Source organism: Rattus norvegicus, chromosome 4 (genome assembly GCF_021556685.1).
Source record: "Rattus norvegicus strain SHRSP/BbbUtx chromosome 4, alternate assembly SHRSP_T2T, whole genome shotgun sequence".
In the NCBI taxonomy this organism is placed as follows: Eukaryota; Metazoa; Chordata; class Mammalia; order Rodentia; family Muridae; genus Rattus; species Rattus norvegicus.
Genome location: NC_141537.1, coordinates 95,326,238 through 95,343,147, shown reverse-complemented (window position 1 = coordinate 95,343,147; position 16,910 = coordinate 95,326,238). Strand labels below are relative to the sequence as shown.

The 16,910-nt window shown below is 39.8% G+C and overlaps 1 protein-coding gene across 4 annotated transcripts in view; it reads right to left on the bottom strand.

Annotated features, from left to right (window-relative positions):
* Smarcad1 (SNF2 related chromatin remodeling ATPase with DExD box 1) overlaps nt 1-16,387 on the bottom strand; it is a 61,080-nt gene extending 44,693 nt beyond the window's left edge. Inside the window, 6 exon segments of one of the 4 annotated variants that reach the window (NM_001443550.1) lie at nt 4,163-4,229; nt 5,585-5,750; nt 7,874-8,051; nt 10,147-10,234; nt 15,566-15,805; nt 16,037-16,177. In NM_001443550.1, coding sequence (NP_001430479.1) covers nt 4,163-4,208 — 46 coding nt within the window. In that variant the 5' untranslated portion in view covers nt 4,209-4,229; nt 5,585-5,750; nt 7,874-8,051; ... (1 more) ...; nt 15,566-15,805; nt 16,037-16,177. 4 annotated transcript variants of the gene reach the window in all.
* Nucleotides 16,388-16,910: the final 523 nt, after the last annotated feature.

The following is a 16,910-nucleotide window of genomic DNA, read 5'->3' as shown; positions in this document are numbered from 1 at the left end:
TACTTGACTTCTCAACAGAGACTCTTAAGGCTAAAAGGATCTGGACAGATATGTGAACCCTCTAAGAAACCACAGATGCCAACTAAGACTACTATATTCAGCAAAACTCTGACAGAGAAAACGGGATATTCTATGACAGATCTGAATTTAAACAGTATCTATTCACAAATCCAGCCCTATAGAAAACGGTAGAAGAAAAATTCCAACCCATGGAGGTAAACTAACCCAAGAAAACACAGGAAATAAATAATTCCACAGCAGCAAAAACAAAGTAAGGGAAGGATACACACACACACACACACACACACACACACACACATCAAAATAACAGGAAGTAGCAAATGTTTATCATTAATATCAGTTAACACCAATAGACTCAATGCCCCAACAAAAAGACACAGGCTAAAAAACATACAATGGAAAAAAAGAAAGCATCTTCAACAAATGGTGCTGGTCTAACTGGATGTCTACACGTAGAAGAATGCTAATAAATACATATTTATCACCCTGCACAAAAATCAAGTCCATGTTGATGACGGACCTCAATATAAAACCAGATGCACTAAAAAAAAGTAGGAAATACCCTTGAATGCATTTGTACAGCAGACAATTTGCTGAACAGAACATTAATGGCTCAGGCTCTAAGATCAACAACTGATAAATGGGACCTCTAGAAACATAAAAGCTTCTGTATGCAAAGGACACTGTCAATAGGACAAAATGGCAGCCTACAGATTGGGAAAGGATCTTCACTGACCTACATCTGACAGAGGGCTATATCCAAAATTTGCAAAGAACTCAAGAAGTCAACAACCCAAATGACCCAATTAAAAAATGGAGTACACCCCAGCTCCGAAAAAAAGAACCAAAAAAAAAAAAAAAAAAATGGAGTACAGATCTAAACAGAGAATTTTCAACAGAGGAGTCCTGAGTGGGCAAGAAGCACTTAAAGAAATTTTTGAAGTTCTTAGTCTTCCAGGAAACTCAAATCACAACAACTCTGGTGTCCATCTTACACCCCTCAGAATGGCTAAGACCAAACACTTGAGAGACAGCACATGCTGGCGAGGATGTGCTGGTGAGTGAACACTTGGAAAACCACTTTGGAAATCAATTTGGCAGTTTCTCAAAAAGCTGGGAATAGTTCTACCTCAAAACCCACCCATACCACTCCTGGGAATATACCCAAAAGATACTCCAAAATCCCATAAGACACTTGCTCAACTATGTTTATAGCAGCTTCATTTGTAATAGCCAGAAACTGGGAACAACCAAAGAATGGATAAAGAAAATGTGGTACTTCAACACGATGGAATACATTCAGCTATTAAAAACAAAGACATCAGGAATTTTGCAGACAAACAAATGGAACTTGAGAATATCATCCTTAGTGAGGTAACCAAATACCAAAAAGGTATGGACCCACTGATAAATGGATATAAGCCAAAAATACAGCCAGCAGATCAATAGAGGGAAGCAGGTGGGAGAAGGGATGGGGAAAGGAATGGAAGGTTCAGGAGCAGGTATGGAGGAGATGGCCAGATGGCCATGAAAATAAGTAGAAATCTGCAACTAATGGGGGTAAGACGGGGGTGGGGAGCATTTTCAGAACAAGACAAGACCTGAGATAAAGAAAGCACCCAAAACCAATGGGGGTGACCTTAGCCGTGACTCACAACATTGGGGATATGGAACATGTAGAGACCACCTCCTGTAGCCAGGCAGAAACACCACTGGAGCAATAGACACCAACCCACCCACAAAACTTTAAACCCAAAATTTATCCTGTTTATAAGAAATGCAGGCATCGGGGATGGAACAGAGACTGAGGGAATGGCCAACCAATAACTTGCCCAACTTGAGCCATTCCCTGACACTACTAATGATACTCTGTTATACATGCAGACAAGAGTATGTTGTCCTCTGAGAGGCTCCATCCAGCAGCTGACTCAGACAGATACAGACATCCACAACCAAACAGTGGATGGAGCTTGAGGACTCTTACGGAAGAATAGGAAGAAGAATTGCAGGCCCCGTTCCTGGGATAGGAACTCCACAGGAAGACCAACAGAGCTAACTAACCCAGACCCTTGGGGCTCTCAGAGTCTGAACCACCAATCAAAGAACATACACAGGCTGGATGTAGACCTCCTCACATGTATAGCAGATGTGCAGCTTGGTCTTCATATGGGTCCCAAGCAACTGTAATGGTGGCTATCCCAAAGCCATTTGTTGCCTATACATGGAATATGTTCTTCTAGCTGGGCTCCCCTGTCTCGCCTCAGTGAGAGAGAAATGCCTAGCCTTGCAGAGACTTTCAGTGTCGGGGTAGAGGGACACCTAGCGGGGACACCCCCAACCTGCTCAAAGGAGGAGGAGAAAGGAGGATGGAGGAAGGATTATGGGAGGGAGTGACCAGTAAGGGACATGTAGGGTGAATAAGTAAAAATTAAAAGAAAAAAAGACACAGGCTAACAATGGATGTGAAATCCAGACCTGCATACAATTCCTTTGCCTATAAGAAAAACACCCCAGCAACAAAGACAGATATTACTTCAGAGTAACGGCTGGAAAAAGGCTTACCAAGCAAAAGGACCCAAGAAGCAAGTTGGAGTATCCATTCTAATATCTAATAAAACAGACTTTCAACCAAAAGTTGTCAAAAGAGATGGGGAATGATACTTCATACTCAAAGGAAAAATCCACCAAAATGACATTTGAATTTTCAACATCTATACCCCAAATGCAGGGGCTGTCTTTGACTCTGTTGTCTGCCATTGGCTTTCCTTCCCCTAACTGGACTGCCTGGCTGGGCCTCATAAGGAGAAAATGTGCTTAGCCCCAGTAGGACTTAATGTCCCAGGACAGGCTGCTACCCAAGGGGGGTTCCACAGGGAAAAGGTATGGGGGGGAGGGGATTTGTAAAGGTGGGACTAGGAGGACAGAAGGGGAAAGGGATCAGTGTAAAGTGAATGAAAAAATAAATTAATGGAAGAAAAAACATATGCTAAGAAAGGGAATAAAAAGATAGATAAAGTCAGTTCATTTGAAAAAAATATAGTTGTAACAGGTCCGTAGGAACACATTATTTATTTTGTATGCATTTTACATTTAAAAGATTTAGTCAATAGAAAAATCTACTCAGGGAATGGACATTCACTGATGAAATGACAAACTTGTACAACTTTTAGTGAATGTAACATAGAAGTACATATAACAATTTAAAATGTGCATACTTTTTGATTAGACAACTTAGTGTGAAATGTAACCTAGAGGAATAACCTAAGACTTATGTAAGATATTTATTAGTATACTAAGTAAGACAAAAGGCCAACAGGAAAGAATTAACTAGTCATAAGAGGAATCACAAAGTAGTGCCAGAGTCCCGTTAAAAACTAGATAAATCCAGGTGAAGTAAGAATCTATCTGATAAAGTAAATCATGTTATAGAAAAGTACACTAAATGTTTTACATATATTTTGTACTCTAACGTGTTCTGTGTGGTAGGGAACATATATCTATAATTTTAGCACTCTGGGAGCTGAGGCAGATTTGACAGTTCAAGGCCAACCTAAGCTAAGGCATATCTTGATATACAATCAATCACAAAAATAAAGTTTGAAAGCGGTTAATAGAGCATAAGTTTACTTTTATCAATTTATATGTTTTAGTATTATAGGTACCTTTTACACATATATTTTCATATACAAAAAAAAGGAATATCAAAAGTGCTAAATAATTAAAGATGTTTTCTACTCTACGTTCCTTCAAATCCGTTTGGTTTTCCATCAGAAGCCTAAACAGCTTCTGTTCTTACACAGTGAAAGAATGCTGATTTCCCGCTAGGGCTTTCCACAAGACCTTAATAATGTTCCTACTGATTGGGTTTGTAGACTTGTAAACAAAACATGCAATGAGAAAGGAGAGCTGAGTAAGCATGACTTCCATAAGTGTGAGTTACAGAATCTGATCTGCAGAAAGAAAAAGCCGTCACCAAACAGCTGAGTGCACTCAGTGCTACTGCCTAACCTTCCTAAGCTGGTTTCTCTACCCAGAAACTAAAGCTACTGACACTTCCCAAAGTTGGGAGGTAAATGGTAGGCAAACATTAATAGATGGTACCTGTGACAGGGTCACAGAACTTAAGGCTAAAAAAGCATACCTGCATCACCGAACTTCAGCAAGGCAGCAGCAATGGCTCCATCCATAGTGCTTGTTGAGTCAATCAACTAACAAGGAAAAATGACAGATGTATGAGCACCTGAAGAAATAGTTCACAAAGATCTCACTGTCTAACACAGTAACATATAATATGTAACATTTCTAACAAACAAAAGAAGCATCATGTAGGTGAGGGTGTAGGTGAGGGAATATGTGATCAATGTTTAAGCCTATGGTAAATTTGATTTTGGGGCCTTAGAATTGTTACTGAAAATTTAAATATAAAGTATCTTTAAAAAAAAAAAAAAAAAAAAAAAACAAGAGCACATATCTACTTTGTTTTCCCTCTCTGCCAAGACAGGGTTTCTCTGTTTAACAGTTGGCTGTCCTGGAACTCATTCTGTAGATCAGGCTTGCCTCAAACTCAGAGATCCACCTGCCTCTGCCTCCCAAGTGCTAGGATTAAAGGGGTGCACCACCACCTTATTTGTTTGTTTGTTTGTTTGTTTGTTTGTTTAATCCATGAAGGGTACAGGATCACATGAGTTCTGTACCCAACAACCTTTGCCTAGTAAAGTCACTTTGGATTTAGCATGAACTGGGTCACTGTTTCCAGAGGCCCGAGTTATGTGTCCCCAGATTACTCTGGTTTTGTTCAGTTTCCCTCCAGGAGTCACTATGCTGTTTTATACACATAAGCACATCTCTTGCCTGAGTGGAAATCAGTTTCACTTCCAGTATAACCATCTTCAGTTTTAAGAGCCATGAGCCTGTTCTCTTTGATTCTTAGGAACTCACTTACAACCAAAACTGGCCTTACAACACTGCCGTCCAGACATATTTGCCTTACAGAGATCCTGTTCTCAGCAGGCCTCCACAGAAGCCAAGATATCTTTTTTAAAAATGTCTATGTATTATAACTACAACACGGAATTCAAGAAATTTTTTTTCTCATTAACAACTGCAATCATAAATCATAATCATAAATAAATAAATAGAACAATGGGCAGAAAATTTGCTACACAAGCTGCATCACCTGAGTTGGCTCCCAGAATCCCACACTGAAAAGAGAGAACTGACAACTTGTGCCCTGACCTGCACTCAGAGTGCAGTAGTGTATGTGTACATGTGTGTGCGTCTGTGCACGTGAGCGCAGTGTCTCACCATACACAGCTGGAAAGGTCAATGAGCAGCTGAGAGCAGCTGCTGCTTTTGCAGGACACGGGTTTAATTCCCAGCATTTACCTGACTGTCCAAGAACCCAGTTCAAGGGCATCTGCCCGCCTCTTCTAGACTCAACCAGCACCAGACATGCAAGCAGTGTATATACACACATGCAAGCAAAGCATGCATTCACATAAATTGGGGGGAAAAGTCTTTTAAAAGTAAGTAAAATAAAGGACAATTTTTAAACAGTTATAACCTTTAGAAGATCACTGTCACTTCTTTGTGGAAACAGTTCCTTCAATGTCTGAAGCTTAGCATCTTTAAGATCTTCCAATTCTGAAAGGTCTTCCAGTTCTGAGATGTCATTTCTTCGTGTAGCAGAAGGAAGGTCATGGGATTCTTCATCTTCAGATGGCTCTGAACTACAAATATCACATGGGAAAACACAATTTTAATGTATTCCGCAAAGGCTTTCTGTCATTTACAGGAATTAACTATAATCAATATATGTCAAAGGAAAAGAATTTTTACCATCTTAACACTGTTAGGTATTCAAATATAAAATTGGAAAAGTTCTGATTATTTCAACCGTGAAGGAAAAAAGAAGTGTCTGTTTCTCACTGATGTAACTACACACAGTCACCAAACTTCTCACCTCCTTCCTAAACTTTTGTCAGGATTCAGCATGCTAGATGATGCTGAGGCAGTATGAAATGTACACTGATACAAAGATACAAAATATTTCTTTGAATAGCTAAATTATCTGGATCTCAGAGATAGAATTATCAGAAAGGTCCTACTGGCTATCAAGGAAAATAACATCTCAGCAAACAAGGGATATATTACACAAGAGGGTTTATACTATAATAACCCATTTTAGTCTTGTTCCCCTCTGCTATGCTTAACATTTACAGCAAACTTTACTCACTTATCCCCCAAGCAAATCTGTCAACATTTAGTTTTCTAAGAGTAGAATACACACACTCAGAACACATGCTCTAAGACTAGAACGCCCTCTCTGTGTCTCTCACCTTTACGTTTTAATTTTCCTTTCTTTTTCTTTTAAGACAGAGTAAGATGGTATTAATCACCAACTTAACACATGTCTAGAATCAGCTGAGAGGAAGGCTTCTGGAGGACCTGTGAAGAATTATCTTCATCATCTTACCTGATGTGGAAAGATCCACATTAATTATAGGCAGGATCATTTCCTGCCCAAGGATCCTAGACCATGTCAGATGAGGAAGCAAGCTGAGCACAAGGAAGCACAAATTCTATCACAGCAACAAGCCTAGATGGCCTCTAAGGATGGCCTTGAATTCCTGCTTCTTATGCCTCCACCTCCCAAGTCCTTAGGTTATAGGCTTGTACCACCACCTCATCTTGCCTCTTCTCTTTCTTTTTCTTCCCCAGGCTAGGAACCTACGCCATTTGGTTTGAAAGATAACATAACACTCTACCTCACATAACAGCAAAGAACACAAGTCAACAAATTTTAAAATACCACTCACTCCCTTTCCTACTCAAATAAATCTGAGCTATAGTTCATTCTAATTGGAGGCCTAAGGTTGAGAAACATCCAAGTTGAAATTTTTTAATGCCAAAAGGGAATGAGACACAAAATATGTAATTCCCTTACCAGATACAGAAGCCTACTTGACAGGGGTCATTATCTAACTAGACAGAACAATTAGCTCATCAAAATGTGTAAAATCATAAGCCAATAAATAAATAAGCATCTATATTCTATAGTGACATTTGTTATACTCTATATGGAAATAAATGAGTAAATGAGGAGAAAAGGGTAAAATTTCTGAATAGTAGAAAACTAGTAATAGTATAAGTTCTAAAATGACAGTCAAAATACCCAACTTTATAATTAGCATTACCAACAGAGGCAAGGATAACAGGATAAAAATGGACATAGGCACTACCCAATCCCGAAAAATCTCTCTACACTGTTTAATCATCACAAAGGGGGAAAAATGGTAGCTCATCGGGGGGGGAAAAATAAGCAAAGACAGACAAAAGGATACCATGTACTTCCTAAGTCATGACATGATGAGGACACAAGATCATTTCTGTAGATCCTTCCACTAAACTTACATTTAATCATAAAAAAAAAAAAAGCAGAAAAATTCAAATTGAAAGATATCCTAAGAAAAGCTGACTGGCACCTTTAAAGAGAGTTATAGTGAAACACATGCTGAGATATAATTCATAATAAATGAAATTAAAGAGACATGACAAACACAAATATGATCATAATGCAGAACTGCTAGGTACTTGCTCCTAGACTCCATAACAAATCACAAAGAAATTACAGAGGATTAACAGTACTAGTTAAATCATTTCCTTATCTTTAGAAGTTAATATCACAATTTTCCCACTAAACCTTTATAAATAATCATTTTGTAGAAAACATAAGACAGGAAAAATAGTAAAAACAAAGATGAATAAAAGCAAAATAATCACACAAATAATTCAAATTAGTTATTTCTGAAAACTAACATGCATAAGCATAACTGACTGTGAAATGGCTTACACTATAATTACTGTGTCTTTGCTGAATTTTTTCTCTTGAACTGTACTGGAACAATTTGGAGAAACATCTTCACTATCAGATGATAAATCAATATATTCCTGTATTGTTCTTTGATTTTGGAAACATGATAAACTTGCTTTGCTTTCATTGTCTGGAGGTTCTGGAACACTAGAATCTTCTGCAAAACAAAAAGAGATATTCTGAGCAAGACCAAAGTAAATTTTTATTAACTTCATTCATGTGCTATTATTTAAAAAAAGAAAAAAAAAATCACCAATTCCTTGCATTGTTTCTGTCTTAAAACCAAAATGTCTTTCCATTGACACAGAACAGGAGAGGAAAAACTATGGGGACATGAAAAGGCCCTAATGCCTCGCTGAAGCTTCTCCACAACTGAGAACCAAGAATTACAACAGACTCAACCTTTGCTTAAGGCTTTCTCTCTTCCCAACTGTAAACTTCAAGTTTTTTAGAAATCTCACCAGAGATTTAGAGTAAAGTTCTAACTCCCTTGTACAAATTTAGTGTCTTAGTTTTATCCTATCTGACTAATTGCACTGATAAAGCCATCTATCTCAGTTATTAAGAGAGGAATAGAAAGAAAGAGATGGAATGTGCCTCTAAACCTACAGAACAAGAAAATTCCCAAAGCTTCCAAAATCTACAGTTACCCCCCAATCAACTATCATGTCCTAAGTTCTGAATTGGTTTCTACCCAAGCAACCTCTTAGCTCATGCTTAACAGTGTCTTGTAATAAACCTCAATCTGCTGCACCCAGGCTTATCCAGCCAGGAATTATTCTCTGCAAGAACACAAAATTAATTAAGGTATCAAAAACATTAAAGGAATTCCTCAAGCTACTAAGAGTGACAGACTGGAGCAGATGCCCCTACCATTGCTTATACAACGTTTCTTTTTTTCTTTTCTTTGAGAAAACATCTCCCTATCCTCAAGTCATAACATCCCTGAATCCACATGCTTTAGCATCTAAGTGCTGGGATTACAAGGCATAAACCAATATACCCGGCTCTCCTACAACTCTAAGTCTCAAACAAATCAAACCCAAAAGATAAAAATAATTGGTACTCCACACACACACACACAGATTCAGGAAGACAGGTAACCACTAGATGATACTAGGCCCCAATGGAGAGCTCCAATCCAATAGTCAAACAGGTAGTCCTGGCTAAACTAAATAGTTCACAGAATAAAACCAACAGTCATGAATCTGGAAAAAAGTTAGTAGGCATGGGTGGAGAGAGGTTGCTAAGGCTGAGAAATAGATGGGAGGTTGTTGACCACAGTCAGAATAATTACACACATGTATAAACTATCAAAAAATCAACTTTTTAAAGTTAAATAAAAATAAAAGTAACTGATCAATAATTTTTTAAGTGATTATTAAGCACTCAGCCCTAATAACCCTGTAGGATACACAGCTTATCACTTTCTTGTAGATAAAACTAAAGAATAAAAAGGCACGTCCTACACATCTAAGAAAGGAGTAGTTCTGACACCCCTGCCCCATTCTGGAAGCCAAATTAGCATTCTCTAAAATTTTAGAACCATGGTAACGATCATTATAATCATTCCTTTATTTTTCTTTTTTTTTCTTTTTTCTTTTTTTTCTTTTTTTTTCGGAGCTGGGGACCGAACCCAGGGCCTTGTGCTTCCTAGGTAACATTCCTTTATTTTTCAAGCAGTTCTAGGGAATGCACATAGTGCCTCACACAGGAAAACTACCTCCAAGCCCTATCTTCACCCCAGCAATCCTAAGGAATGTAGTGTATGTGTAAGCCAAGTTCATCAACTACTTCATTTATTTGTGAAAAGTCACGCTTCGGCTGTACAGGAAGAGACAGTAATATCTGTACAGCCTTCTTTGAGTTCTGTGAGCAGTTCTTAAAACAGTTCCTTTCTGGAATTCACAATGGCATACATGTGGAGGAGAGGGAACTTTGGGGAGTTGTTTCTCTGTTCTCATCATGCTGGTCCTGTTGTCTGAACCCAGGTCATCACCAGTCTTGGGAGTAAAAGTAAGAGAAGTAGACCATGCCTCAAAAGGCCAAATAATACTAATTGTGTCCTATAAAAGTGAGCAGTTAACTAAACAATGTCCCAATGTTATACTCAGAGACAGCTACTGTACTATGGCAAGACTTAATTAAATGCAAAATACCAGATTCTTTAAAGACACCTTAAGTGAATTGTCCGTCTACAAAATTCTAAGACAATGAACACTAGAACAGTTCAGACCCTCGCACTGACTCACAGCCAAATGCCTTCTGTGTTCAAGGCACCACATCAGTAGATAGATACAAAAGGCTCCAGAAAGAAGGTAAGTTATTGTTCATCTTGCCCTAAAGAAACAAATAGGACACAAGAATTATCTATACAGATTACAATGAGATCTAGTGAAAGATGACTAAACAAAATGCTAAATTTCCCCATTTAAAAACAATTCAAGTGGCTTTTTTAAAGTAGACTATTTTTCATCATTACCAACATAGGAGCCTATTAAAGTTTCTCACAAGCAGTATGCACAAGCAAGCACAACTTTTTAAACTCCCTTATACCTGTAATCTCATATTTGAGTAACAAACTTTAAGAGTTCTGAGAGTTGAGGTTAAATGGGATATGGTGAGGGTAGAAATATTTGAAAGAAACAAGGATAAGGAGTTCAAGGTCATCATTAGCTATGCAGTGACTTTGAAATCAGCCAGAGAAACAGGGATGGTGTCTCAAAGAGTTTGGGCCTACATTAGGTCTGCCTTTTCTTATGCTGAAGAGTCTGAAGAGCATAAACTCTCTGAGGACTGGAGGTTCTTTCGCTTTAGCCTCCCAAGGGCTGAGATTTCAGGTGTCTACCACCAAGCCTGACTCTGATTCTGTAACTCTGACTTTGTCTTTTTAAGTGGCCCAACACCAAAGCACAAATAAAAGCAAATAAATTACTACTAGAAGATTAAATATTCAGAGATAATTTAAATTACCCTGGTAATTAAAAGGCTTCTCATGGCCTTTCTCAACATAGACTGGAAAAGAACCTTAACATCCATTGAGGTAGATTTACGGAAGCTGGCCAATTCTCAATAGTACTGTTCTAGCATGACAACTTATTTATAAGACAATTCCCTCAATTATCAATTAGCCCACATATTTGTCCTTCTGTCCAATGGGACTGGTGAGATGGTCCATCATATGGGCAGTATTTGCTGCCCCCACCTGGTGAGCTGAAGTAGAACACACATAAAAGTATAAACAAGTCTACAAAATTGTCCTCTAAACACAGGAATACAAAGGCACGGGCACAACCTTTTCCCACCAAACTTAAATACATACACAAATAAAATAATACATATTGGGGAAAGGGGGGAGACAAACAGAAGTTAGGCATGCACCAGTATGGTAATACATGCCTATAATTCCAGAACTTGGGAGGTAGATACAGCAGGATCAGGAATTTAAGGCCAGTCTTGTTTACTTGTGTTTGAAACTAGTTTGGGTTATAAAAGCATTCATCAAAAAGACAAAAGACACACAAAAGATCCAGACAGAGAGGTTAGCAGTTAAAAGCAGTTGCTGTTACAGAGGAATCAGGTTTAATTCTGAGCACCCACATCAGGCAGCTAAGAACCAACTGCAGCTCCAGACTATCCAATCCCCTCTTCTGGCCCCTGCATGCACACTAATGGTACACGTGAATACACACAAATGTGCATGCATACACTCAACTGCATGTGCATCTAGACATACACACACACATTCGCACATGGCATGCACATACACAATTTTCTAAAAACCTTTTTAAAGGAATAAAATTCAACACGAAGCGGTAATAACCCCAGCACTCACAGTTAGAGGCTGAGGCAGGAGGATACTAAGTTTGAGGCCAGACTGGTCTATACAATAAAGCCCTGTTTCAAAATGTCAAAATAAACAAAACAACTAGAATGAAAAACAATGCACTATAAAACTGGATCATTTTGAGATATAATAGGAAAATCATTTTACTATGTCACAATACTTTCCAGTAGATGATTCACATGCTCATGCTCTCCCCTCTCTCTCTCCCTCAAGCTCTAGAAAAAAATGAATACACTAAATACAAGATCGAAGAGCTATTTCTAATACCATATTTCAAGGTGAAATGTGAACATAGAATCACTTCAGGTTTAAGCCAAGAGGAAGAAAGCTAGGGCAGAGGGCTGGTATACAGCCAGATTGAAAATGAAAGCAGTAAGTCTATGGGAGGAACTTGATCACAGAATTTCACAGATAATAAACATGTAGCTGGAAAATCTTGGTTGATACTAATAACAAAATGTGCCAATACTGCAGGATGTATATGGCAATCAAAAGCACACCTCAAGTTTCAGTAAACAAAGAACCCAAAAATAAATTTGCAAATGTTTGTGACTGAACCCACTGTAAGACATCCTAACACATCGATTGCTAGTTCTTTATACTGAAAATAAAGTTTCAGAAGCTCTTGCTATAATTGATATATTTTGACAAATATTTGTTGACTATTCTACCCTCCAAAAATTGCAAGCATAGCCAAAAATAGTAGCCTATATAGTCCCAGCACTAGAGGTAGGTGGGAAAGCTGAAGGAAGCCTATGTAAGTACAAGACCTTGCTGGGCTACGTACAAACACTGTCTCAAACAAAAAGCTTACGTATGTTTAGTCAAAACCCAACAAGTTAATTCTATGACAAAAATATTTGTGAGCTATAGTTTGAAGAACACTTATGAATTAAAAACAAGGAACAGAGCTCCTTGCTGGCTAAAAAGCTATATCAGGGGACAAAAAGGTGCATGCTTTGGATTGCTGTACCTGGAGAGCTTCTTTGTGTGGCTGGTTCAACATAACTTGAACCCTCAGATCCTCCTGCCTCTAACCTGACCCATATAACCTCAGTTTGTTTGTTTGTTTTTAATGGAGAAATCTGAATCTGTTCCATGGTTTCTCTCATTTTTCACATTAAGCATTGGCTTCTGAAGCTAAACACAGTGCAGGTTTTTAATCCTATCACTCAATATAGTGGCAGGGGGATCTCAGTTTGAGGCCCACCTGGTTCAGGTCAGCCAGAGCTACACAGTAAGATCCTATCTCCAAAGAAAAAATAAAAATGAAATGAAATAAAATTAAAAAAAAATGGTTTGTGGGGAATTAAGAGAGCTCAGCAGTTAAAAGCACTGGCTGCTCTTAGCAGAGGGCCCAGGGTCAATTCTCAGCACATACAAAGCACCTCCCTACTCCAACTTCAGCTGCAGGGTACCCGATGCCCCCTTCTGGCCTCCACAGGCAAAGGCACACATGTGGTGCACAGGCATACATACGGCAAAACACCCGTACACATAAAATATTCTTTAATATAAAAAGAAAACAGTTTATGGTTTGTGTGTGTGTGTGCTGTGGATAAAGAAAATGAAAGCATTGAAGACATAGCTCAGAGGCAGCATGTGTGCTCAGTAGTTGCAAAGGGTCCTGAACTTTCTTCTTTTTGATTTTTTTCTAGTGTGGATGAGCTTAACTGCATGGACATATGTACAGCGTGTATTTGTTTAAAATACATATTTAAACATCCTTCCTACTACTCCTCAAGGATGATTCACTCATTTCTACTCTAACATATAACTAAAATATAGCAAGCTCTTTCTCACTTATCTGCTGTTATTTTAATCCCTCCAAACATACTTGTGCTCACAAAAGCCAAATTTTTTAAAAAAGTGTGTGAGTATTAATAACTTGGAGACTTGTCAGTGGTGGAACACTTGCCTAGCATTTATAAAGATGTGGCCTTGTTGTGCATAAAGGACAGAAAGACTGACAGAATTGTACACTTTCAAATACAAATGCTAAGGACTACTTATATATAAAGCTCAGTGTTAAGTGTTTACATAGCAGGTATAAGGAAGGAAAGGACAGAAGAGGGGGTAAGGGGAAGAAAGGAAGGAAAGGGGAGGGACAGAGAAGAGAGAGGGAGACGTGATAGCATGCACACTAATATGTAAATAAATGCATAATGGTTTAGAAAAAAGGATAAGGAATGATATAAGGCCTTTAATCTCAACATTTGGGAAGTTTAGGCAGGATGATTGAGAAATTCAATGTCACTCTTATTTTCACCACTGAAGCAGAGGCAGGTGGATCTCTGTGAATTCAAGGCCAAGCCTGATCTACAGTTCAGTGGCAGCCAGGACTATGTGGAGACCTTATCGCAAACAAAAACAAAATACAAAATCAATCATTAAGATTGGGGCTACAGATAGCTGACTGGTTAAGAGCACATATTGCTTTTACTGCAGAAGATCCAAGTTCAATCCTCACACTTCCACATCACTGTTCATCACTGAAGAAAGTCAAGACCGAATCTCAAAGCGGGCAGACCTGAAGACAAGAGCTGCTGCCGCTACAGCTGCCATAAAACTAGTGGGCACACTGGGTGAAAATGTGTATTGTCCATCGTTCTGGCCATACTAATTTAAAAGCTTTTGAAATACTGTTTGCCATTAGAGGTATATTACTGGAAAAGACACAAAAACTTCTAACATTACCATCGCATTCATCAGAAACTGTCAAATATGATTCCTGGCTTACTCTCAGGAAATCAGAATGCTAAATTTTTAATAGGTTCTATTAAGTCTCTTAAAACTTAACCTCCCTGGGTCTGTTTTCTAAAATGTGACTAATTACCCTGTAAGATTATTAGATGACACATGAAAAGCACTTCCCACTACAGCTAAAAATAAATGGTCAAGCTACTTTGTGGCCAGTCAGATGGGCCAGGAAATAAAAGCCTTTGCCCCACAAACCTGGCAACCTGAGTTCCATCTTGGGAACCTTGACAGAGAGAACCAACCTCTCAAGCTGTTCTCCGACATACACAAGCTATGATGAGGTACATCCTCGTTCAAAATCTCCTCAGTTCTGCTTATCCATAACAGTCTGCTACAGTTGGTTTAAATTTTTTTTATTCACTAAGAGTAACGAATTATTCAAGTCAATTCTAGAGATTCCCAAGAAGTTGGGTCGAAGGAGTATTTAACCTTCATTTGGACATAGATGCTATCTTTAAGCACCTGACAGACTAGCTCACAGAAGTGATCAATGCTGAGTGAAGCATGAAACCACATATGCAATCCCATCACTGCAGACGGTAGGGCAGGTGAGGATACTGCTTTCAAATAGCCAGGAGAGGATGTCAGATGTGGTAACATGTGGCAGTTATCCCAGCAACTGGGAGGCAGAGGCAGAAGGATCACAAGTTCAAAGCCATCCAGTCCTCATGCTTCATTCCGGGTCAAGGCTACAAAGTCTGTCTCAAAAGGAACAAAAGAGAACAAGGGTAAAATATTAAAAGATTAGAATGAATGAATTAATAACCTCAAGGTCTACTAGATCTGCCTACATTCCCCTCTGAGTAGCCATTCTGACCCAAGAATTCTATAAACTCGGCTTTCAGCGTCCGTCCACCATTGTGCTGTATTCCAAGAACTCCTACAAGTGAAACAATGGAGGTAGGTTCGGTTCCAGGTAGTTGGTGCCTATGGCAGTACCAATACTGTATTTCGATGCACAAAATTCGAGGCACTGTATCAATCTGTGTAACCTTACAAAAACGTGGAATCCCTACTGCCTGTCACCTTTGGATGCTGTATTAGTTTGCAACATTGTAACTCACCTGTTTTTTCAGTTACATCTGAGTCTGGGGTGTTTGCCCTGCTAACTTCCCCTTCAGCATTCTCCTCTTCAGCACTAAGAGAAATTGGTGACGAAGGACCGGGCTGGGAGGGCTGAGGGGCTGCTTCAGGAGCTTCCTCAATCTTACTCCTTTTCTCAAAGCGAAAACGGTCCAAGTTGAAAAGATTCATATTGATAGGAAGCACCTCCCTGAGGAGGCTGACAGCTTTCAATGAACTAGCTGCAGGGAGGGAACAAAAAAGGGGGGGTGATGAGGCGGTGAAAACGAGGAGCCACACAAAGCCACCACACTTGGCTACAGAGAAAGGGGGTCCGCACATAAAGTGGAGCCCGGTTCCGGCTGCGCTTTGTTAGGCCACTCGGAGGCAGCGGACTGGCGCCCCGGCCAAATGCCCGTCGCGCCCTCGCCCCGGCCCGCGCGAACCCACGAGCCGACCCTCGCGGTCCTCACCCGGGCCGCAGAGGCGCGCGCCTGCTTTCCCGCCACGCAGCCCGCACCGAGCGCCCGCCGCCTCCACAGAACCCGCGAGGCCGGCGCCTCCGCCGCGGAGACACAAAGGGCCGAACCCGGAGCGGCGCGCCGCCCGGAAGTAGACGCGGCGAGGCCCCGGCTAGGAGGAAGCTGACGGGCGGGCGCACCGCCGAAGGGAGCCCGCCGCCCTCCTGCCCGCACTTACAGCCTGGCAGGCTCCTCGTAGTAACAAAGGTGGAAAAGAACAAAATAATTCTTAGAGGGAGGCGACAGGAGCCTGGCCGGGACCTTCCAAGGCAGCGCTGGGAAAGCCACAGAGCGCGTAGTGATGACGCAACACGCAGCCCAGGCCTTCTTCTTCCAAGCGTCGCGTGGTCAGAAAATGTCTGAGCGCGCTGTTGTCATGGTAACTTGTATCTACCTCTGCTAGATTCTAAGGCTGGGATTGTTCTTTGGTTCCTTTTCTCCGCGCTAGCTACAGAGCTAGTAAAACAATAAAACAATAAAACAAAATGATATCAAATGATGTCGCAAAATAGAATTAATTCGTAGTCTGTATGCTATGTTCCACAATGTCAATATGCAATATAAGTTTTCACTAAAATTGTGTTTGTCATTTTGGACCTGTCAGTGTTTTAATTGTATACGCTCAATCATTACAAGACAGTTTTACGAAATAAAATAAAAAAGCTGAGGTCTTGCTAGTGAGATAGCTAAACGGGTAAAGGCGTTTGTGAAAGTCCTTTGCTTGAATCGATGTTTGATCACCTAGAACCATTCAGTAAAAGGAGAATTCAGACAGGAAATGTTTGATTGCTCTTACATTCTGCTGACATATGATTGTGGTTCCCTG